Source organism: Serinus canaria, chromosome 13, assembly GCF_022539315.1.
Source record: "Serinus canaria isolate serCan28SL12 chromosome 13, serCan2020, whole genome shotgun sequence".
In the NCBI taxonomy this organism is placed as follows: Eukaryota; Metazoa; Chordata; class Aves; order Passeriformes; family Fringillidae; genus Serinus; species Serinus canaria.
Window position 1 is genome coordinate 17,598,501 of NC_066327.1, and position 22,153 is coordinate 17,620,653.

Genomic DNA, 22,153 nt, shown 5'->3' on the forward strand with positions numbered 1-22,153 from the left:
TCCCTGGGAGCCCTGGCGTGCTGAGATGGCAGGAGGTGACAGTGACAGTACAGCGCCCAGCGTGGGACGGGGCATGCAGACGCTCAAACCTGATTGCTAAAGGCGAATTGTCGCCTCCTTCTTACCGCTCCATCCCAGGGCGAGCTGGCGCGGCAGGGCAGTGCCGCGGCTGCCCCGGGGAGCCGCAGCAGGGCGGGGACAGGTTCGGGGTTTGTGGTTGAACGCACATCACAAATTGGACGCTTTTGGGCGCTCCCCGTTCGTTCGGGGCGGTTTTGGGCTCTGGTTTCCCGGTGCCTGAGGTCAGCTCAGTCCGTGAAGCTGGCTGAGCTCCCGCGGGCCCTGGGCTGCTCTGGGTGCGGGGACCCATCCTCTACCCACTGCGGGGATCCCTGCCCCGCGCTCGGCAGTGATTTATTTATCTTCTGTTTGCCCAATTCCCGTGCGAGGAGGCTGCGGTGAAGCACGGCCCGAGACAGCGGCCATCCATCCTTCCCGCTCCGCTGCTCCTCAGCGAGGCCAACGGAGGCACTGAGGCACCGGCGGAGCGGGGCAGCCGTGCGGGATCGGGAGAACCGTGCGGGACCGGGGCAGCCGTGCGGGATCGGGAGAACCGTGCGGGACCGGGGCAGCCGTGCGGGATCGGGGGAACCGTGCGGGACCGGGGCAGCCGTGCGGGATCGGGGGAACCGTGCGGGACCGGGGCAGCCGTGCGGGATCGGGGGAACCGTGCGGGACCGGGGCAGCCGTGCAGGAGCGATGGGACCGGGCTGCGGGAGCGGGGGGACCGGGGGAAGCGGTGCGGGAGCGGGGGGACCGGCGGTGGAACAGGGCTGCGGGGCTCTGGGGCCGCTCCCTGCGGGGCTCTGGCACCGCTCTGCCTCGCCCGCCCCGCAAGCGGCGCTTTCCGTGCCAATCACACCGGAAATAATTATTTCATTACACAATTCTTTGCTAACTGCTTTGCTCTCCATCTTGTCTTTGATTGCTCAGGAGCGATTTGGGGTGAAATAATTGCATGTTCAGGGAATTTGCTTCGAAGCTGGTAATTATTAATTTCCTCATCAGCTGGCGTTCCACGTGCGTTTGGTGCACGGGCTGGGGCTGCTCCTTCCCGGCGGGATCCCGGCTCGGTTTTAGCGCAGTGTTTGACTGTTTGACACCATCCCGGCCCGGGCAGCCTCGGGCTGGTGCCCCGCTCCTGCTGCGCTTTGCAGCCCGGAGTTTCTGCAATCCAGCTGCCCTGTGGCTTCGAGCTGCTGACTCCCATTTATTAGTCATGGTGTGCTGATGATTCTGGTTCTGTGCCTGTCGATAATTGCTTCAGATGTTGAGAGTATAGAGCCATTAAGGTTGGAAATGACCTCCAAGATCATCCAGCCCAACCTTTGACCAATCACCACCTTGTCAACCAGACTAGTGTTGAACAAAGTTCAAGAAATTACTTTTAGTAGTTAAAAGCAGTTTGAAGTTCATGAATAATATGTAGGTCATCTCAGGAGCCATCATTAACCTGTGCTGAAGCCCACTGGAGAATTTAAACTTAGTTTAAATCTCCCATTTCCTGAGCAGAGGTGATGTCTGGGTGTAAGGAGTGTGACAAATCCTCATCTCCACCCTCTCTAAACTCTCCAGCAAGTGCTGAATTAATCTTTCCCACAATTAGGCCCACTCTGAATTTCCTAACTGTGAAATGTAAAAATCCAGTTTCTTATGTCTCTTAAAGTGATAGTGATGAACCTTTTGTGGATGCAGGAGAGATGTGGCAGGGGAGGCCCGAGCCTCCCTCCTGGCCCAGACTAAAAGCAGACATGGAGAAGCCCCTGTCACTGTGCTTTATATTGAATTTCTGCTTGAGTCTTCTAGTTGGCAGCCACCGTGAGTTTCCACAACTATTGGTGTAAATTCAAATTTCAGAGAAAATGGCATTGGGATGGAAGCACTGTGGAGGAATTTGGTCACTGCTGGGGGAAGTGCAGGGGAAGTTTCTGGGGCAGAAGGGCTGCTGGGGCCTGCGGGTGCTTTGGGGCAGATGCAAACCTTGTGTGTTCCCCAGGTAACTCTGGAGCAGGCCATGGACAGGGAATGGTGTCAGTCAGAGACCCCTGCATGTGCAGAAGCACAGAGCTCTGTGTGATTCTTTTATACCCCAAATCCCTTGCTTCTCACCGTTCCCAAAGGCAGGGATGGAAAATGTCATTTCTGCCACTCCTGCCATGGCTGCAGCCATGCCCAGCCCTGCCAGCCCCTGGGAAGGGAGATTCCCTGGAAAACTGCCCCAGTCTCTCACTGAGCTTTCATCTCCTCTTTTTCTTCTAAGCTGAGATCAGTGTCTCACTTCTGGGTCAGGAGGGTGACACTGCAAACCTCTCCTTGTGTTGCAGGAGCTTGGGAAGCCTCAGCTCTGACACAGGAGGCAAGGCTGGGTAGCTGCAGTGGTGGGGGGACAGTCTTTGTGATGTGTTCTGTGACAAACAGGAAACAAATTATGATTTGGAAAGGATTTAATTAACCTGAATGAATTCAGTTAAGCGGCATTAAAAGTTTTGCCCAGAGTATTTGCTGTCTTATTTTTTCATTTCTATGTAAAAGGGTTCCTTGCTGGGTTAGTGCAGGTTACCTTGAGGTTTGATTAACTCCAGTGTTCCCATTAGCTACCTGTAATTAAATATTTATGGTACAGTACGTCCCTGTTCCAGCTCAACACTGAGAGCAGAGAGGAAATGGGCTCAGGAGCAGGAGAGGGGCTGGTGCAGGGGCTGGGCTGGGTTTGTCAGCCTCTGGCTCTGCTCCATCCAAGCTCTGAGCCCAGCCTGGGGGCCCTGAGCCCTGGGGCAGCTGCGTGGGCAGGGCCCAGCCAGGAGCAGCAGAGGTTTCTCTCCACTGGTGCCTCCTCTCGGGCTGTGCACGGCTCATCGGGAGCAGGAGAATGCACCAGCCCTCCTAAATCACCTTGTCAGTGTTTGCAGTTTGGGCTCACAAATCTGGCAGGAGTTACTGGTGTGGGACACCTCGGGGGCCATAAACATGGGGAGTTTTAGTTAGATTTAATTAGTGGCAAAAAGTGGTTTTTCAGACTCTCCTCGCAGAACCTCTGCTGCCAACCCCCCGTGGGCCTTGGGAAGAGACTCCTGGAGCTCAGGCTCCTCACTCAGGGCCCACACATTTGTTTAAAAAAGGGGCATCCTGCCAGAGGAAGGGGAAATGTCCTCAGGCTGCCCCAGGGAGGTCCAAACTGGCTGAGAGGAGCATTCCTCCCTGCTGGGGAGCCCTGCTCAGGGCAGGGGGAGCAGAGCCCAGGGCTGAGAGGAAGTCCAGTTCCCAGGGCTGTGGGATGCCCCTCAGGGCCCCTAAAACACCAGGTCAGTTTGGTGAACTCAAGCACCAAGGAGTCTTCAGCCTGCAGCAGTGCAGAGCCCCTGCAGGTCCTGTACCTGTTCATTTGATTATTACACATGCAGGGAGTGCCTGTGGCACCAGGAGGCTGCTGCCAGGGCTGCTGCCAGGGCTGCAGCCCTGCCCAGGCTGGGGCTCTCAGCACAGAGCAGGAGGAGGAGGAGCCCCAAGGGGGGACCAGTGTCACACCAGTGCTCACTGGCAGTGTTCAGTCCCTGACTGTAGGGACAGTGGCAGATGTGAAATGCTGGCTCTGGCCAGAAAATTGTTCTTTGAACAATTGTGTTATGTACTTCAGTGCCTCTGATTAGGAGCAATTTGTGTGAGGAGCTGGCAGGTCGGTAATCCCTGGTGTTCCAAGGGCATTTTACAGGGAGCAGGGCTGTGGGTGAGAAAATCCATCCATGAATCCTGGGGGGAGAAAGGCTCCTTTCAAGGGGGAAGTGTTACAGCTGGAGTAAGGTGAGCCTTGCAATTAAAACCAGATCCACTCAGTGCTTGGAAATGTCAGGGATGAGGGAGACTCTGAGTGCCTGGCTCTGATTTTTGACTTTCCCATTTTCCTTGAGCTGAGCCACAGCTGGGCAGGGCTGTGCTGGGTGACCCCATCCTACAAAGAGCCCCCCAAGGTGACTGTAGCAGCTGATGGAAACCCTTGCTGCAGCTCCTCCCTGCTCATTAGTGCCAGGACAGGCAGCCTGAGGTGCCTCCAGGGCTGCTGTTTGCTGTCACTTCAGGATCTTTGAGGTGTCATGTGCAGAAATCACAAACTCAGGTGATGTCAGGTACTGTGTTCCCTTTTATTCCTGCTGTATTAAATGCTGCTCCTCCAGAAACAAATGTGTTGTGCACTAATTTGGGTGAGTGCCAGGAACAGCATCTGCATTTGCATTCTGTGAATTGGAGAGCAATCTGTTGCTAAAGGGGAGCTGGTGTAGTCATTTCTAGCTCGGAGTGCTCCTGAGATATTTCACCAGAAATACCCCGTGTCTGAGGCTGCTGCTGCCTCCTGTCTCAGACAAAAATGGCCACACAGGTGCTCTCAGAAAAGAATCATTCACAGCTATTTGTGTCACTTACCTCATGCTGCTCCAGAGAAACAACCCCCATGCTTCCAAGCAAGACAGATTTACTTTTTCCCATGAAGCTTTTTTTAGTAAAATGAAATGCTCGGGTTGCTTTACCTTTCTGTTTAGGGAACGGAGCAATTCCACCTGCAGGAGGGTGAACTGGGGGTGCTGCTGGCACACAGCTCCTGCAGGATTACCTGGAGATGCCATGAGCCTCCCATCCCCTCTGGAATTGCCCCAGGTGTGGTGGTGTACAACATGAAATGGATGAGGTTCTCCTGAGTGGGAGGGCTTGCACTGCAAGCAAGGCAGGCTTCACACTCAGACTTTTCAGGGCTGGGCTGGCTGGGGCTTGGAGCACCCTGGGACAGAGGAAGGTGTCCCTGCCCATGTCCCTGCCAGGGGTGGCTCTGGATGAGCTTTGAAGTCCCTTCCAGACCAAACCAGTGGGATTCTGTGGCTCTGTGACCTGCAGGGATGCTGTGGGACCATCCAGAGCCCTGAGCTCCCCTCCTGTGCCATGCAGAGGGAGCAGGGATGCTGTGGGAGCATCCAGAGCCCTTTGCTCCCCTCCTGTGCCGTGCAGAGGGAGCAGGGATGCTGTGGGAGCATCCAGAGACCTTTGCTCCCCTCCTGTGCCGTGCAGAGGGAGCAGGGATGCTGTGGGACCATCCAGGGCCCTTTGCTCCCCTCCTGTGCCATGCAGAGGGTGGGCTCAGGTCTCAGGGTGAATTTGGCCTGGCAGCTCTGCAGAGGGGCTGCAGTCCATCCCTGCACCTTTGGGGCCCTGCAGAGCTGCTGGAAGGAGCTCAGTGCACTCTGAAGCCTGCTCCAAGTGCCGGGTTCCTTCCCCCATGCAGGAGCAGATCCTGATTTTGATGCCTGTTTCTGTCAGCATCCCTGGAGGTTTTATTTCCTTGAGCTGCTCTCCCTGCACTGATTTGTTTGGCTGAATCCTCGTCGAGGCACTTGGGCTAAAAATGAAATGCAAATGTACAGGAGCTATTCCTGCTTTTTTTCAGCTGTATAAAGCAGGAATTGGAAAGATAAATTACCATAGTTCCCTTTAAGCACATATTGCTAGGAAGCAAACACTAAAACATCAAAATAAAGCCTTTTTTTCTCCTTCCCTCTCTTTAAAGCAAGAATATAATTATGCTCGGTGGCTCTCAGCAGAGCACAGATCAAAGCCATTAAGTAACTGCTCTTGGCTGTTGTACTGTGGCTCTGGGGGCACACCCAGGGTTTGTAGGGTGCCAGTGGCTGTGGCTGGCACTGCAGAGAGCAGCCCTGGCACCCAGGGAGGGCTCAGGGCAGTGGGCACCCCTGTGCCAGGCGCCCCGGGGGCGCTGAGGGCACGAGGAGCAGCACAGCCCCAGAGAGGGGTGGGGGGCTGCCCTCAGCCCCTGCCCCTGTCTGCTGGGCACAGGCTGGGGCTGGGGCAGGGAGGTGCCTCAGGCTGGTGCAAAGTGGGTGCTGGTATCCAGAGTCTGCTTGGCTCATTCTCATCCAGGATAAAAATCTCTCTCTGAAGCTCAGCACTGCCCAAAACGCTGCTCCCCTGACTCCCTCTTTGCAGCAGGACAAACTGGTTGCCCAGCACCTCAGGGCTCACCCTGGCACTCAGCAGTGGGCCCTGGGCCATTTTCCCCAGCACAGCCAGGAGATCGTGCAGAGATAAGACTATCCATCATTTTAACACCGGCAGGCTCGGCTAAAAACAAGACATTTCAAGACTGAAAGCAATTTCTACTTCCCCACAGAAATGTTCCCCTATTTTAAAAACACAGCAGTTCCCTCCTTGCCTTCCTTCTGCCCACACTCCCCCCTCCAGGGCATGTTCCAGGGCTGGTCTGGCTCTGACTGCAGGGAACATTCCCAGCTCCTGCCTCCCCCGGCGAAGGGAACAGCCCCAGGAGACAAGGCAGCTCTGGAGAGAAGGGAGGAGAGAAAAAGGGATGATCCAAGAGGGGAAAAGATGGTGTCCCCTGCAGGAGTGGCAGCCGCCCAGGGCTCCCCCAGTGCTTTCATAACCGTTCCAGCCACGCCATCAATATTTAAAGAGGCTCCAAGTGCTCCTTTCCAGAGCTCCCTGGTGCAGGCAGTGGATCCAGCCGAGTGCAGCCCTGCGCAGAAAACTTCTGCTGGGCTCTCCAGCTTTCCTTTCCTGGGGATGGATTTGACTGTTGTTATGGATATCCTGAAAGGAGGATACCAGAAAACATACATTAGACCAATAACCATATCATAAATATGTATTTGCACTGGAGCGGGCAAATTTATCTGTGGAATGATTTAAAACAAAATAAATTCACGGGATAAATTATTCAGTGATTAATATTTGACCAGGCCCAGTGTATGCAAAGTTACCTTAATCTGTTTGGAGGCCTGGGTAATGCACAGCGTTGTGCAGGATTTTTACAGCTGTTAAATATTAAGGGCCTCTTGGTCATGTGCACGGGGGCCCCATAAATCATTTTGTCTCTGTAAAGGGGCCTTGAAACACAAGCAAATCACTTTGCTGCCTGCTTTATGGCCCTTGTGTGCAGCAAGAGAGATATAAAAAGGCTTAATTTGTAAATGAGGCTCGGATTCTGCTGCTCTGGGATTTGGGGTGCTTTCCCAACAGCAAACTCCCTGCGGGAAGGGGGAGCGTGGCCAGAGGCAGCACACATTGAGGGGGAGCAGCTCCCTGGCCTGTCCCATGGGCTGGCAGGGTCCTGGGGCCCCTGCCCTGCCCTGCCCCAGCCCCCTGGCACCCCCTGCCCTGCCCCAGCCCCCTGGCACCCCTGGCACCTCGGGGTGAGCCCGGTGCCCGCGCCGTGCTGGGAGCACGGGCAGCCCAGGGCTGCTCTGGCAGTGACAAGGTGTCAGCTCAGCTCCTGCTCACCAAAGTGTCAGTGACCCCAGCCAAACAGGAGCCTCTGCCCAGATGCTGCTAATGCTGCTTTTAATTTCACCGTGGCTTAATATGTAAGAGAAATCTCTTAAACTCAGTGAAACCCATCAGCTGGCAGGACGGGCACTGCCTGAGCCAAGCTGTCACTGTGATATCATAACTAGAGCAAATGGCTCTGATTCGGTGATGGCAACGAGACAGACCTTTGGCTGTCAATGGTTCATGTACAGGACTAACACAGCAAACATTGCAGACCAAAGTGCTCCAAAGTGGGTGTTTGCTGTGCCTGACTGCGACGCACACGGGCGATTCCTTTGTCAGCCATGGCTGGTGACTCCCCCTTCTCCAGCTCCTGCCTATCACAGCACTAATGCAAGCACCCATGAAATGAAATTCCACTCTATTAATTAAATATTTGGTGTTACAGATTAATCTCCCACGCTGAGCAAGACTTTGCTCCCTTTTCTGAAGGCAACAGGTTAAATGTGAGAGTGAAATACAATGTCAAGCCCCAGCGAGGGGATGAATCCTGCCAGGCCCAGCACCCTCCAGGAGCTGCCCAGACCCCAGAGCCCCAACCCTGACCTGGTACAGAGGGTGCTTCCTCCTGGCACAAAGTGCTGAGCTGCCCCGTGAAAAACTCCAGTCACTTGTTTTTAAGGGTTTAAAAGTTTATTAGTAATAAAATGGTTATAAAGATAGCAATGTAATTAGAGTAATAAAAATTTTGGACTGTTTGAATTAGGACAATATGAGACAATAGAAACCAAGAGTTACAGACAGTCCAGGTACCTTTTTCTGGGCAAAATGAGCCCAAAAAAGACCCACGTTAACAGAGTATTAACTCTTAAAAGCAACAGCCTGTTGCATATTCCCACACCTCATCCATGGTGCATCAATTCCATTCAAACCCAGGATTCTGTCTGGGCAGGGTCAGCTCCTTCCTCTGAATCCTGACGGCTCTTCAGGGCTGAGTGAGGCAGGAAGAAGTTCGTTTCTCCTGATAATGGAGCAATTATCAGGAGAAATAAATGAAAAAATAAACTATCAGTAGAAATAAATTATCTGGAGAAATAAATTTAAAAAAAAAATTCTCTTTCTCTGAAAGATTGAGGTGTCCTGTGGCTGCTATCTTGCTGCAAGTCCTTTCTTTTAAAAAGTATCTTACACAGCATAGTTTCTATTTTAATATTTTGTTATAAACTAAAACTACATTTAACACACTAAAAAAAAATTAATACAGCATAACTTTCTAACACAACACTATATATATATATAAAAACATATAATATACTTATATATACATATATATACATACACACACACACACACACATATATATATATGTATAAAATGTATATTTAGCCCTGCCCTGGCTGCAGGGCTGAGCGTGTCCCCCCTGAAGCTGCAGCCTGGCTCTGAGAGCTCCCAGCAGCAGACTCAGACCTCGCAGCTGGTCAATAAATAATGACCATAAAACACTACAATGAGCCCCTTGACCAGCAGGTCACGCTTGCATTTCCAGTGTAATTTATCTTTCCTCAGCCAAGGATCTGGGCTGCAGCATTTGGTTTTCACCAGATGAAGCTGAAATGAAGCGATGGGTGAGACCTGAGCAGCTGCTCCCAGTGTCAGCATCCAGAAATGACTCCCCAAAACGAGCTCCTGCCCATTTCATTGAGGCTGGGGGCTTGAGGAGAGCTGAGGGAGGACTTTGAACCACGGCTGCTGGGGTCTCCAGCCTTCCCCAGCAGAGAAAGCCCCTTTGCCCTGCGGGGCCCAGTCTGTCTGTCAGGACACGGGCTGAAGGACCTGCCTAGGCTCTGGGCTTCCTCGTGCCCCGGGGCTGCCCCACTCCTTACAAGCTCCTTCCCTGACCAAACGGCTCCATTTCTGTAGCTGATTTGATGGCAAAAGGGCCCAGGAGGTGCAGGAGGGAAGGGGGAAGGAGATGTCCGAAGCAAGGGGTGTGATTAGAGCAGCTGAACGCTCTGCTTCCCTAACCCAGCACAGCCCCCGTGGAGCTGCCTGTCTGTCTGTCTGTCTGTCTGTCTGTCTGTCTGTCTGTCTGAGGGATGGGGCAGGGCCTGGCCATGGCTCAGCTGATTCCTGGGTGGTGTTGGACATGAACCCACCTTCTGTAATGACCGCCCATTCTCAAGTCCCAGAATCCCTGAGGCTGGGAATGCCCAGCCCTGTTCCACATTCAGGGGCTGCCCATCCTCCCTGCATCCCTGGGTGAATGCAGAAGCAATGGGGCACCTCAGCCTCGCCTGCCCTCTGCTTTTATCCTTCCCAGCCCTTGCACAGGCAGAAGGAGCCGGGTGCTTTTGGGTGATGCTGCACGAGGGGAGCTCAGGGAGCTGGGGGCCCTTGGGTCCCTGCCCAGCGCCCTGGTGCTGCCCCTGCCCCAGCTCAGCACCCTCCCCATCCCCTCAAACCCTCCACAGAAGGGAAAATCTCCTGATCCCAGAGCATTTAGGATGGCCCAGGCACAGGGAACTTAATTGGTCTTGAAACCGGCGGTGAAAATGTTTGGAATAAAGAAGTGTCTGGAGGGTCTCCCACTGCCTGCATTTATTTGATGCAAAAGTGCTCTGCTCAAGATGCTAAATCAGATAAACCAAACCATTCATTTCTGAAAGTTCAATTCACCACTTAGAGGATAGCAAATAAACCAAGCTAAGCCAGAGCAGCACTGAACAGCGAGATATGGGGTTTAAGGCAAAGCCCACTGTGCCTGGGAATGTTTCTCACATAAATCAAATTTATCTCTGCAGAGCAGAAGCCCAGTTTATGAGCTTCAGACAGGGAAAAAATAAGAAAACTTCCAGAGAGGGTGTCTTAAATAGCTCATAAAAACTGAGCCTGTGCCCCTGCGGAAAGGGATATCTGATAGTCCCAGAAAAGTGCCAGCCCTGGAGCTGAGCTCTGACACAGAGCCCAGCTCCACCTGCGGAGCTCCAAGGGCCCGGAGCATCCCTCCCTTCCTGAGGCAGAGCCCAGCTCCACCTGTGCTCCCACAGAGGGCTCAGAGCATCCCTCCCTTCCCCTGCCAGCAGCAGCAGCCCTGCCCGTGATTGTGCTCCAGGGAATCCATCAGCAGCAGCTCCTCTGGCCCTCAGCCCTCCCTGGTTCTCTGGCAGGGACAGGAGAAGGAGAAGGAGCAGGGGCAGGAGCAGTGGCTGGGCACGGGCAGCCCAGGAAGGGGCACAGGCCACTGTCCCCGTGTCCCTGCTGCTCCAGGCTGGCACTGCTGCCCCACAGCAGCACCCTCTGCTGCCTCTGCCAGCACAGGCTCGTCCTCAGGAGGGGATCAGGAAAATGCAGCTGGTTTGGGGCTGAGGGGAGGCAGCCAGGCCCGAGCTGTTTGTCAGTGCCTGTGGCTGGAAATGCCACTGTCATCCCAGGGGATAAATAACTGGGAATGCCCTGTGTCACTGCTGGGCACTGCTGGGCCAGCCCTGCCTGCAGAACCACAGAACCCCAGCACGGGTTGGAAGGGTCCTTAAATATCAACTTGTTCCCACCCCTGCCATGGGCAGGGACACCTTCCACTATTCCAGGTTGCTCCAAGCCCCATCCAACCTGGTCTGGGACACTTCCAGGGATGGGGACTCCAGCACTTCCCTGGACAGCCTGTTCCAATGCTTAACCAGTCTTTCAGTACAGAAATTCTCCCTGGCAATGCAACCTGAACCTCCCCTGGGACACCCCGGGGCCATTTTCCCTCCTCCCATCCCTCACTGTCTGGGGAGGAGGCCGATGCTCCCCTCACAGCAACCTCGAATGAGGAGATCAGTAATGGCTTTAAGCACGAAAGAGGGAGGTAATTTCCAAAGTCATTGTTTTCACGAGCATCCTCTCCAGCTGGGTGTCTGAGCAGAGCCGTTCCTGGCCACTCTGCTGCCCTTGCCCCTGTCCCTGTGCCCAGGTGCAGCAGCCACGCTCCGTGTCCCGCTGTAATAGGGACATACATCATGTCACTGTGCCAGCCAGAGGCAGCTGCTCCTGCTGGCTCTGCCGCTGCCAGCCAGCCCCGGGGCACTGCCAGCACGGGGCTGAACGAGGCAGGGAAGAAAAACAGCTCATGGTGGGCTGAGGGCTGCAGGCTCTCCTGCCACCCGGGCAGGTGAGACCCTGGTGCTTCACACGTGCCTTTGGCCAGCCCATGTGGGACAGACTCCTTCCAGGCCTGGGCTACTCCTGGCAGACCTGGAAGAGCTGCTGTGCCCCTCTGCCACCCTTCACGTGGCATCCAGCATGGGCACTGAGCTGTGCCAGCTGGGTGGGTGTGCCAGGAACGGGGGAGCTGCAGACCCCTCCTGGGGCTCCTCTCCCTGCAGACCCCTCCTGGGGGCTCCTCTCCCTGCAGACCCCTCCTGGGGGCTCCTCTCCCTGCAGACCCCTCCTGGGGGCTCCTCTCCCTGCAGACCCCTCCTGGGGGCTCCTCTCCCTGCAGACCCCTCCTGGGGCTCCTCTCCCTGCAGACCCCTCCTGGGGGCTCCTCTCCCTGCAGACAGCCCGGCCTGGCAGTGGATCCCCTCCTCCCTGGGAGTCTGCCCAGCCACCCCTGAGCTGCCAGGGGGAGCGGCAGGGCTGCATTCACCCACCTTTAGCAATATTTGCTTTAAATTCAGCTCCTCCCACCAGCAGCCTTTTTCAGCAGTCACTTCAGTTGTGTGTTTAACAGCTGGCTGCCTGCTATAAAGGTTAATTATGGATTGATAGCCCTGCTATACAGCTCAGTTATTGACTGGTAGTGTGGTAACCCCAGCTGTGGGACGGGAAGGGACTGGCAAGGCAGGGACAGGGAGCTGCAGCCCTGAGGAGAAGGGGACTGCAGAGCCTGGGAGAGCTGGCCAAGGAGCCCTGAGAGCAGCTCCTGCAAGGGTGACTTTTGGGAACAGTACTGGAGCAGAGACAAAGGGACAATGGGAGGATGCTCCAAGAATAGCAGATCACTTGATACTGGGAGTAAAAGATGAGAGAGGAGAAACTGGAGCGACTGCAAGAGCAGAACAAAGGAGAGGTGAAAGGGGTGAATTTCTCCATGTGGTGGTGGCACCAGAGGCCACCAGCAGGACCAAGGAGACTCAGATTTATCTGTAGTGGAGATGAGGACCAGGTGGGAGATGAAAGGGAAGAGAGTAAGGCATTAAATCATCAGGGGAAAAAAGTGAAACTCGGGCCTGTTAAAAGGAGAGCTGGGTTTGTTCCAACTGTATCCAAAATAAAATGTCATAAGAAGACAGCAGGACTGCAGCTGGATTAAAAACTGCCCTACTAGCTGGCTGCCAGCAGAAACTCCTCATTTAGGAGCTGGTTATCTCTCAGCCTGGGGATTTCCCTCCCTGCCATGAGGGACTAGCCCTTGCCAGGGTGACAGTGAGTGACAGCCTGGCTGTCCCCAAGCTCTGTCCCTGCAGGGGCTGCCTGCCCCAGCTCTGCAGCACACCCCAGCTGCTCTGAGCAGTTATTTAGGTTATTTCACTCTCACTTCAGAGTAGCTCTGTTAGGGTTTTTGGCCCTGTAGAGCCAAACCAAGGTGCTGCCCCCAGCAAACCCATTCCAAGCACAGCTTCCCGTTCCCAGGGCTGGCATGAATCAGAGAGCTTGGCTAGGAAGGGACCCTGGAGAGCACCGAGCTCCAGCTCATTCAAGCAGAGCGCTGTCAGAGCTGCCACCTTGCTGAGTGTGGCAGGGGGAGCCCAGGCACTCCTGTGCCCCCCGTGCCAGCCCTCATCCCTTGCCCCTTGAACCCAGAGCTGCTGTGCCATGGCACCTGCCAGTGACAGGAGGGAATCAGGAACCCGGCTCCTGTTCCTCCTTCTCCCTCTGCTTCCTGAGCTTTCCTTGCACTGGTGTCATTTGTGGTGGGGGTAAAGGGGAACATGCAATTTATTCTCCATTATGTTCAGAGTAATGACAAGTCTTAAAATAGCTCTCAATTAGCGATTGATTGCAATTAATTGGAACAACATAGGCTGACACGATAGCTTCGGATCTCCAGAGCATTTTTGAGTTCACGAGCTCTAATTTCCAAAAATTCAAGAATTCTGGCTCCCACATTACCACAGCCATCTGTCAGCAGTTTCTCCCACAGGTCTTCGAGAAGCAGGAGCAATAAACACTCTGGCTTTGCTAATTAAAGCAGGAGTCCAAAATGGGGCTCATTTAATGAGAGCTGGGGGCTCCACCCAGGCATGGAAATATCCCTGTACTGCAGGGAGGCTGTGGGCTCCCAGCCCTGGAAGTGCCATGGCCGGGCTGGTCAGGGCTGTGCTGACTCTGCCCTCACCCTGCCCTTCTGCAAAGCTCCAGAGCTGGGCCAGGGTCAGGGCAGCTCTTTGCTGATCCTTCAGAGCACTGTGCTCCCACCTGGAGCACATGCTGCAGCCATGCACTTTAATTAGTGCATGGCTGCAGCATCTCCCTTAGTGAGAGGCTCAATCCACGATCCTGGTCGCTCCCTGGGTTGGGGCTGTTGCTCTGTGCCCGAGCTGAGGGCTCTGTGTGTGCCACTGCAGGGCCAGGGGTCACTCCAGGGGCCCTCCAGGGAGGACAAGGACAGCCCCTGCTCCTTAGCCCAGACTGGTGGCTTTCCACCAAACTCCACTGTCAAGGTCTTGAGCACAAATTGAAAGTAACAGAGAGCAAAAGGAAAGGCTGTGTTAAGGTACTGGGTTAATATGGCATTGATGAATCAAAAAATACTCAGAAAAGTCTTAAATTGAGGAGGCAAGGCAGAACTGCAGGAAGGAAGATGCAAATAGTGGCAGCTGTGAGTTCTCTGTGCTCCAAACTCACCCAAGCTGGAGCTGTTTGGCAGAACAGAAAGAGCAAATGCTGTGGGCAGAGGAAAACTGAAGTGCCAGGTTTTCATACCAGCAGCATTTCCCAGAGGAAAATAGACTGAAACGCCTCAGTCCTGTGGCCAAATATTGTTTCTGCTCGGAGTCCTGGGGAAGGGGAGCACCGAGCAAGGGAGCCAGCAGCACTGAGTCATTCCTTCAGCTACTGCTCCCAGGAGAGGCTTGGCTGTGCAAGGATGGCCAGCTCGGGGGCACCAGCAGAGTCCAGAATGTTCCCTGCACAGCCAGGGGATGAAGTGACCACGGAGGAGCAGTCTGGAAGGCCTGGGGTGCCCACAGCTCCCAGACATGAGCAGCAGCTGCTCCCCGCACTGCCTGTGCCTCCCCATCCTGCTGCTCACTCTCCAGGCTGCTCCCTCCTCTCCAAATTTTAACTTCATCACATGTTACTTTGAGAAGATTCCTATATAAATATTTTGGCTTATTTAATATGCCTTCTGGTATTTTAACACCAGGTCTCTTTTTCTTCACCATTTGGGGAACTTATTTTTATTTTCAAACAAATTTGATACCCTTACAGCAGTTCACTTCCAGATTCAAGTGCTTTAGGGAAGATTGCAGGAGTGCTGGTGGAATGTCAGTGTGCTGGGAGGCTCCTGATGGAAGTGTGTGTGCTGCTGGGCATTGGCTGAAACGACTGTGCCCGAGCAAGACAGACCAGGGAACAAGTCTGGGGTTTACATTGGGCTGGCAAGTTCAGAATATTTAAATGGAAAACACTTTGAACTAGAAATTTTAAATTTTAATTTAAATTTCAATGGAATTCAAATCAGATGGCAGCATCCAGGTGTCCCCAACTGCCCCCAGAAGGGTAAAAAGTGGTGTGAGCTTCTTGAGGGGGCAGGAACAGCCCCAGGCTCTGCCTGTTCCCTTCCTTCCTTGGATCCCTTTCTCCCCAGTTCCCTCCTGTCCCTACTCCCTCTCCCCCACTCTCTGCTGCCTCTGAACACATGGGAGGGCTCAAACCAACGGAGTCACTGCCAGCTCCTTCCCGGGATTGTCTCCCACTGAAATATCCCTGCAGATGCTTCTTCCTAAGAGCAAATCAAAGCAAAAGAGCCCGGGGTGCCCGGGACAGATCCTGGAGCTGGCAGTGCTGGGGTTTGTCAGCATTCCCCAGCTTTCCCTGGGCATTTTCTGCCGATAAATCCAGCCCCAGTACTGAGTCAGAATGTGTTTATTCAAACACCAGTTAGAGCTCGGGCTCTCATCAGTCCCTCAATGCCCACATGGATGCAGCCCCAGAGGCGCTGGGCACGCCCCAGTGCCCGCTCCACACCAAACTGGCACCGCACCAGTGCCACCCTGTCCTCAGCCCCGGGGCACATCCAGCTTGGAGCGACCCCCTGCACCACGGGGCTGTGCCTGAGAGCTCCAGCACTGCATCCCTGGGGGTGAGAGGGGCACAGAGGGGCCAGGGCTGGAGGCACAGCGTGACAGGGCTCCTGGGGCACGGGGGTGACAGGGGCTGCTCCCCTGCCAGCCCTGCCCACCTGGGCACGTGGGCATTTATCACTCAAACGGGGATCAGCTGCTGCCATCAGCCCCAGCAGAGCACAGAAAGGGAGGAGGAGGCAGCAAAGCCCAGAGCAGGGGTGAAAGTCATGGGACAGGAAGGAGAAAAGGAGCGTGAAACAGAAATAAATCAAACCCACAACAAAGCCCTAGAGCAGAAGGAGCAGGGAAAGGAATAAAAGGTGAGAGGACAACATAAATGGACCAGAGTGGATTGAGAACAGTAGGAAAATGGCTCAAGTGATGATCACAAGCTGGGAGGTTGGTGCAGCCACACACGTGGAGGTAAATGAGCATCTGGACACAGAAAATATCCCTGTCTGCCTCAAAGACAGGCACCAGATGTGTCTGAGCTGTTGCCTGGGGACAGTGTCCCTTCCCAGCCTGACACCATCCCCAGCCTGCCCACAAACCTCAGGAGAAAGGGCTGTGCCAGCTGCAGAGACTGCACAAAAGGGACGTTACTGTGGGAAGGGGCCTGCAAGGGCAGAGCTGCAGGAGAGCTCCGTCCCAGCCCACCGAGCACCCTCCCAGAGCTGAACTTCAGTCCAAACTCAAGAGGAGTAAAAACGAAAACTTTGAGATTTCCTGGAGAAGGGGAATTTGTAACGTTTGTTCTGAAATGGGACAACCTTGTATTTCTGGGCACAGAGCCCTGGGGCACCCTCAGACCCCTGAGTGTTCCTGCAGGCCTGCTGCCCTCGGGGTGGCATTGCCAGCTGGGGGGCAGAGGGATGGGATGGGGTGGGATGGGGTGGGATGGGCAGGGGTGGGAGGGGATGGGATGGGGAGGGGGCCCTGCCCTGTGCCCCCACGACTGTCTGTGCTGGGCTCTTCATCCCAGGCTCAGCATCTCCCAGCTGAAGCCCTGATCAGTGTGTGAGCTAGGGCAGTCCCTGCCTATCTCTCAGGGCTTTTGTCAGTCTGGTTTCCACCCCAGCTCCTCCCCAGCTCTCTCACAGCATCTGTCCTCCTGCACAGGGATTTCCCATTCCCTCCTTGCAGCCTGCTTGGGAAGGAGGGAGAGGAGAAGGGGAAAACTGGGTGGCTGCTGGCTTGTGTGTCAATTATACATCAGAGGCTTTGCTGCTGCTTCAGAAGCTTCTAATAACAATTATTATAATTAGGGCACTGGGAGAGAAATGTGCTGAGATCAGGGAGGAAAGCAGGAAAGCCAGGCCAGAATTAATTAGCCACTTTTATCTAAGAATCTCAAAGCATTTAGACATTAATTAACGGGAGCTGAGGCTGAGGCAGCCGCTGCTCCTCTGCTGCCGCGGCCGCGCCGGGATGGGCTCAGCCCCTCCTGGCCCAGCCCGGGCACTGCCCAGCCCTGCGGGGCACAGGGACGGCTCCTCCACCCCCTCGGCCCCGGCTGCCCCCCGAGAGCCCCGAGGGCAGGGGTGTGCTGCTGCAGCGGGCACTGCCCGGCCCTGGCACTCCGGGCACACCGTTCCGGTGGGCAGCAGAGGCTCCGGCTGAGCCAGCCCAGCCCCGTGAGCTCCCACCCCTGCCAGAGCACCTGGGGCAGCAACGGAGCTGGTACTGGGGCAAATCCTTCCTGTCTCCTGGCACACCCGTGCTGTGCCCGCTGCTGGTGAATATTCATTAAGAGAAATTAGCATCTAATAGGTCTTAATTGACTTATAAAAGCCTTGTTTTGTGCTAATGAAGGCTGTACTGTAGCTGTGCCTGACGGCAGCTGGTGGGTCCCTGTGCCCCGGCTGCCACCTCGGCTCCATCCCCTCTCCTGCCCCACAGCCCCCGGGAGCTGTGCCTGTCCCAGCCCTGCCCAAACCCCGGGAGCTGTGCCTGCCCCAGCCCTGTCCCACAGCCCCCGGGAGCTGTGCCTGTCCCATCCCTGGGAGCTGTGCCTGCCCCAGCCCTGGGAGCTGTGCCTGTCCCATCCCTGGGAACTGTGCCTGTCCCAGCCCTGCCCCAGCCCTGGGAGCGCTCAAAGCCAGCCTGGAGAAACCTGGTCAGCTCCTGGAAGTGTTCTCAGAGCACGTGGGTCACGGTTTTACAGGGGCTCAGCTCATAATGCCTTTGTCCAAGCCAAGAAATGGATAAAAGTTTCAGTTTAGCCATTATTGACTGTTTTCAGACAAGACACAGGGCAGCTTTGAAGTGAGTCTGTAAGTGAGAGTGGCCCTGCAGCTCCCAGACTGAGAGACTCCTTCATCATTGACAAGGAGGAGGAGGGAGGAGAGGAGGCTTCCTGACTTCTGGTTTTCTGCCTGTTCCTGTAAACGGTGTGCTCTGTGCTCCTGGCTGGGTAAGGATGGAGGCACAGGAGAGGCAGACAGTGCCAGTGGGGCTCCCAGTGTCACAGCCCCTTCCCCAGGCTCTGCTCCCCGGCCTCGGGGGCTCTCAGTTGGCACCAACGCCTATTGCTCTTTGTCTTTCCTTTTCCCCATTTTTCCATGGGGCTCTGGAGCTGGGGCAGAGCAGCAAAAAGTCACCTGAGTCCATGGTGTGAGGACATTTCCCCAGGTGGCCCCACAGGAGCCCTGGTGCAGCTGTGACCTGTCACCGTGTGCCTCTGCCACCTTGTGTCCCTGTCACTGCTGCCAGCCCAGGGCAGAGCTGCAGAGACCAGCCTCGTTCTCTGCTGTTCCTGCAGCCCCTGTGCCCCTGGGAGGGACCCTCAGGCCTGGGGGTGACACTGGGGACAGCTGTGGCTCCCTGTCACAGTCAGAGCAGGGCTGCAAAGCTGCTGGTGCCTCCCATGGTCCGGGGGCTGGCAGGGGCTGGGCAGGGCTGGCAGGGCTGGCAGGGGCTCTCCCTGCCAGGGAGGATGGATGCTCCCCATGACCTCTGTGTCCCTGCTGGCTGTGCTGCCGTGGGCACGGAGCCGCTGTGCCCGCTGCCAGCTCTGCCCTGGTCACGGACTGCTGCGGCTGGGCAGGGCTCCAGCTGGAGAGCAGAGCCTCAGCCCTGCACTGCAGGATGGGGAATTGTCACTGTCCTGGGCTTCCCTGCTGGGCTCTGCCAGGGAAGGACCCGCTGTCCCCAAGGGCTCTCTGCCCTCTGCCCAAGCCTCGCTGAGGGAGGGAAGGGGGTGATGCTGGGGGGGTGATGCCTGCCAGGACAGAGACTGGCAGTGCTGGCTGCCCCAGCCGGCACTGTGGCCCTGGAGCCTCAGAGCAGAAAGAGTGTCTGCAGAAGTCAGGGGGCTCTGGCCATGGTTGTTCAGTCGGACACTCCTGTGGTGGTTCCTCCCTGAGGATCTCTGCAGAGGCTCCAGCCCATGTTGGATGTTGAACAGCACATGGCAGTGGGGTGGGTAGGAGCTGCAGGCTAAGGGGATCTCTGCTGGTCCTGGAGAGCTCCAGGGTAAGGGGATCTACTGCTGGTCGTGGGGAGCTTCAGGTTAATGTGGATCTGCTGCTGGTCCTGGGAGAGCTGTGCCAGCTCTGTGTGCTGATGTCCAGGGGAGGTCCCTGCGAGGGTTCCTGTGGCCTGGCTGCCCTGCCGGCCCAGGGGGGCTCAGCAGCCTGTCCTGGGGTGTGGGGGGGTCTGGAGCTGCCGTAACCCCGGGCTCTCTGTCCCCCTGCAGGAGAGCCCTCCCGCTGGTCCTCGTCCCACTGCGACTGCTGCTGCAAGAACGGCAAGGGCGACAAGGAGGGCGAGAGCGGCACGTCCTGCAATGAGCTGTCCACGTCAAGCTGTGACAGCCAGTCCGAGGCCAGCTCCCCCCAGGAGACCGTCATCTGCGGGCCCGTCACACGCCAGCCCAACATCCAGACTCTGGACCGGCCGGCCAAGAAGGGCCCAGTGCAGCTGCTGCAGCAGTCCGAGATCCGCAGGAAGAGCGACCTGCTCCGGACTCTCACCTCCGGCTCCCGCGAGTCCAACTCCAGCAAGAAGAAAGCGGTGAAGGAGAAGCTCTCCATTGAGGAAGAGCTGGAAAAGTGCATCCAGGATTTCCTCAAGATCAAAATCCCAGACAGGTTTCCCGAGAGGAAGCACCCCTGGCAATCGGAACTGCTGCGGAAGTACCACCTTTAGGGGTGGGTGGGCAGAGTGCACGACCTTGCCACCTTAGAGCCAGAGCCCGAGAGATACAAACGTAATTTCCAATAATGACTATTTGTTAGGTCGCCAAAACCAAAATCCATCTCTAGTACTGCCTAACTTGCCTATTTCACCTTAACATTTCTAGTTGTAGGGGAAGGATCTTTTTGCAGTCCTGGAAGCACAATGACAAACACTTTTGTTTGTAAACTCGGAGTCTTACACGAGCTGAAAACCTTAAGGGCACAGCCAGGCCTGCCCAAGGGACGCTGGAGCAGCCCGGAGCAGGCAGGGCGGGTGGGAGGGCTCGGTGCCCTCTGCAGCTGCTGGGAGCCTGCAGGGAGGAGCACAGCACAGAGCCCAGCTCTGCCCCGGCAGTTTAAGCATGTGTATTTATATATGTGCATATATATATGTGTGTATATATATATCTGTGTATATATATATGTATATATATATCAATATATATTGCTTAAAGATTTTCTGGCTCTTTCCTTATAACTGCACTTTCTCAGAAAAGAGCATTTTTTTAGTCTGTGGATGTCCCATTTCTTCTCCAGGCCTTAGAGGGCTGAACAGTAGAAATCCATCTCCCTGTCTCTCTCCCCTCCTCTCCCCCTGCCAGTCCTTGCCCCTCGCTGGGGCACTGTAGATGTGTGCCAGTGGAGAGCAGGGTGCAGTCTCTGGGTTTGTGTTACCATCAGTGCAATATTCCGTTTGTTTGGGATGCTCTGTCCCTCCTGTGTTTCCCGAGGCTCTCGGCTGTTACCGGCATGCTGATCCCCCTGGAACGCTGCAGGGGTGCCTCTGGGCTCTGTGGGGATGCTGGATCCTGCAGGTGCCAGGTGTGTGTGCCAGGAAGGGCTGTCCCAGCTGGCAGGGACAGTGGGCACCGCGGCCCCTCTGCACCAGAAACCCCCAGCCTGCCCGGGGGGCTCAGAGCTGTCACTGCAGGAGGGAGCAGGGCTGTGCCAGGAGAAAACACAGCCCTGCAGGAGCTCTCTGCAGCTCCTCCCGCGGGTGCCAGCCGTGCCAGGGCCCTGGTGGCACTGCAGCAAGGCACACCCTGTGCCCGTGTGCCCCGGAGCCCTGGGAAGGGCTGGGATGCTCCTTCACTGCCCCGAGCCCAGGAAAGGGCCAGGGGAGGGGGACCAAGGCTGGCAGGGGGACAGCCAGGGCTGGGCAGGGGGACAGCCAGGGCTGGGGCTGGCATAGGCAGGGGACAGCCAGGGCTGGGCAGGGGCTCGGGCTGGTGGGGCAGCCGTGGAGAGGGACAGAACACTCCAGTGCTCCAGCTGGGGACACCACAGCTGGGAACAAACCAGCTGCAGGATTTGGGATCAATCATTTCGTTTCTAAAGACACAGGAAGAAGATTATATATATATATATGAATATAAAGCTGAGGGCAGTGCCAGTGCTGGTGACACAGATCACTCAGCTGTGACTCAGTAAGTGTCCTGCAGGTGCCAGGGTGCCCTCCCACACTCCCACGCTGCTGTGGGAGCTGCAGTGCTGCCTGCACAGTCCTTTCTGTGCTCCTGCTGCAGCTCCAGCCAGGAGGATCCTCGGTGCCTGCAGGGCTCCATCGCCCCGGGCTGGGCCGGGTGCCAGGGAGCCCTGGGGTCTCCAGGAGCCCCCAGCCGTGTTCGGGGTCGGGTGCACCTTAGAGCAGCTGAAAAAGGAAGCAATACGTGTCCAGAGGGGTGGGCAGGCAGGAGCTGGCTGCAGCTGGGGAGCCCTGGCAGCAAGGCAGAGCCGGGCTGGCATGGGTGGCTGGGGTCCCCTGCGGGATGGTGGGGGGCAGGAGGAGCTGTCCCTGAGAGCTGTTCCTGAGGGAGCTGTCCCTGAGGGAGCTGTCTCTGAGGGAGCTGTCCCTGAGGGAGCTGTCCCTGGGGGAGCTGTGCCTGAGGGAGCTGTCCCTGACGGAGCTGTCCCTGACGGAGCTGTCCCTGAGGGAGCTGTCCCTGACGGAGCTGTCCCTGACGGAGCTGTCTCTGAGGGAGCTGGGCCTGAGGGAGCTGTCCCTGAGGGAGCTGTCCCTGAGGGCTGTCCCTGGGGGAGCTGGGCCTGAGGGAGCTGTCCCTGAGGGCTGTCCCTGGGGGAGCTGTCCCCGAGGGAGCTGTCCCTGTGGGAGCTGTCCCCGAGGGAGCTGTCCCTGAGGGAGCTGTCCCTGTGGGAGCTGTCCCCGAGGGAGCTGTCCCTGAGGGAGTTGTCCCTGTGGGAGCTGTCCCCGAGGGAGCTGTCCCTGAGGGAGCTGGGCCTGAGGGAGCTGTCCCTGAGGGAGTTGTCTCTGAGGGAGCTGTCTCTGAGGGAGCTGTCCCTGAGGGAGCTGTCCCTGACAGAGCTGTCCCTGAGGGCTGTCCCTGGGGGAGCTGTCCC

The 22,153-nt window shown here is 56.3% G+C and overlaps 1 protein-coding gene across 1 annotated transcript in view; it reads left to right on the plus strand.

The window, feature by feature from the left end:
- KCTD16 (potassium channel tetramerization domain containing 16) overlaps positions 1–19,873 on the plus strand; it is a 49,897-nt gene extending 30,024 nt beyond the window's left edge. Inside the window, exon 2 of the mRNA XM_018915617.3 lies at positions 19,315–19,873. Coding sequence (XP_018771162.1) covers positions 19,315–19,766 — 452 coding nt within the window. The 3' untranslated portion in view covers positions 19,767–19,873. The remainder of the gene's footprint in view (positions 1–19,314) is intronic.
- The last annotated feature ends 2,280 nt before the right edge of the window (positions 19,874–22,153 follow it).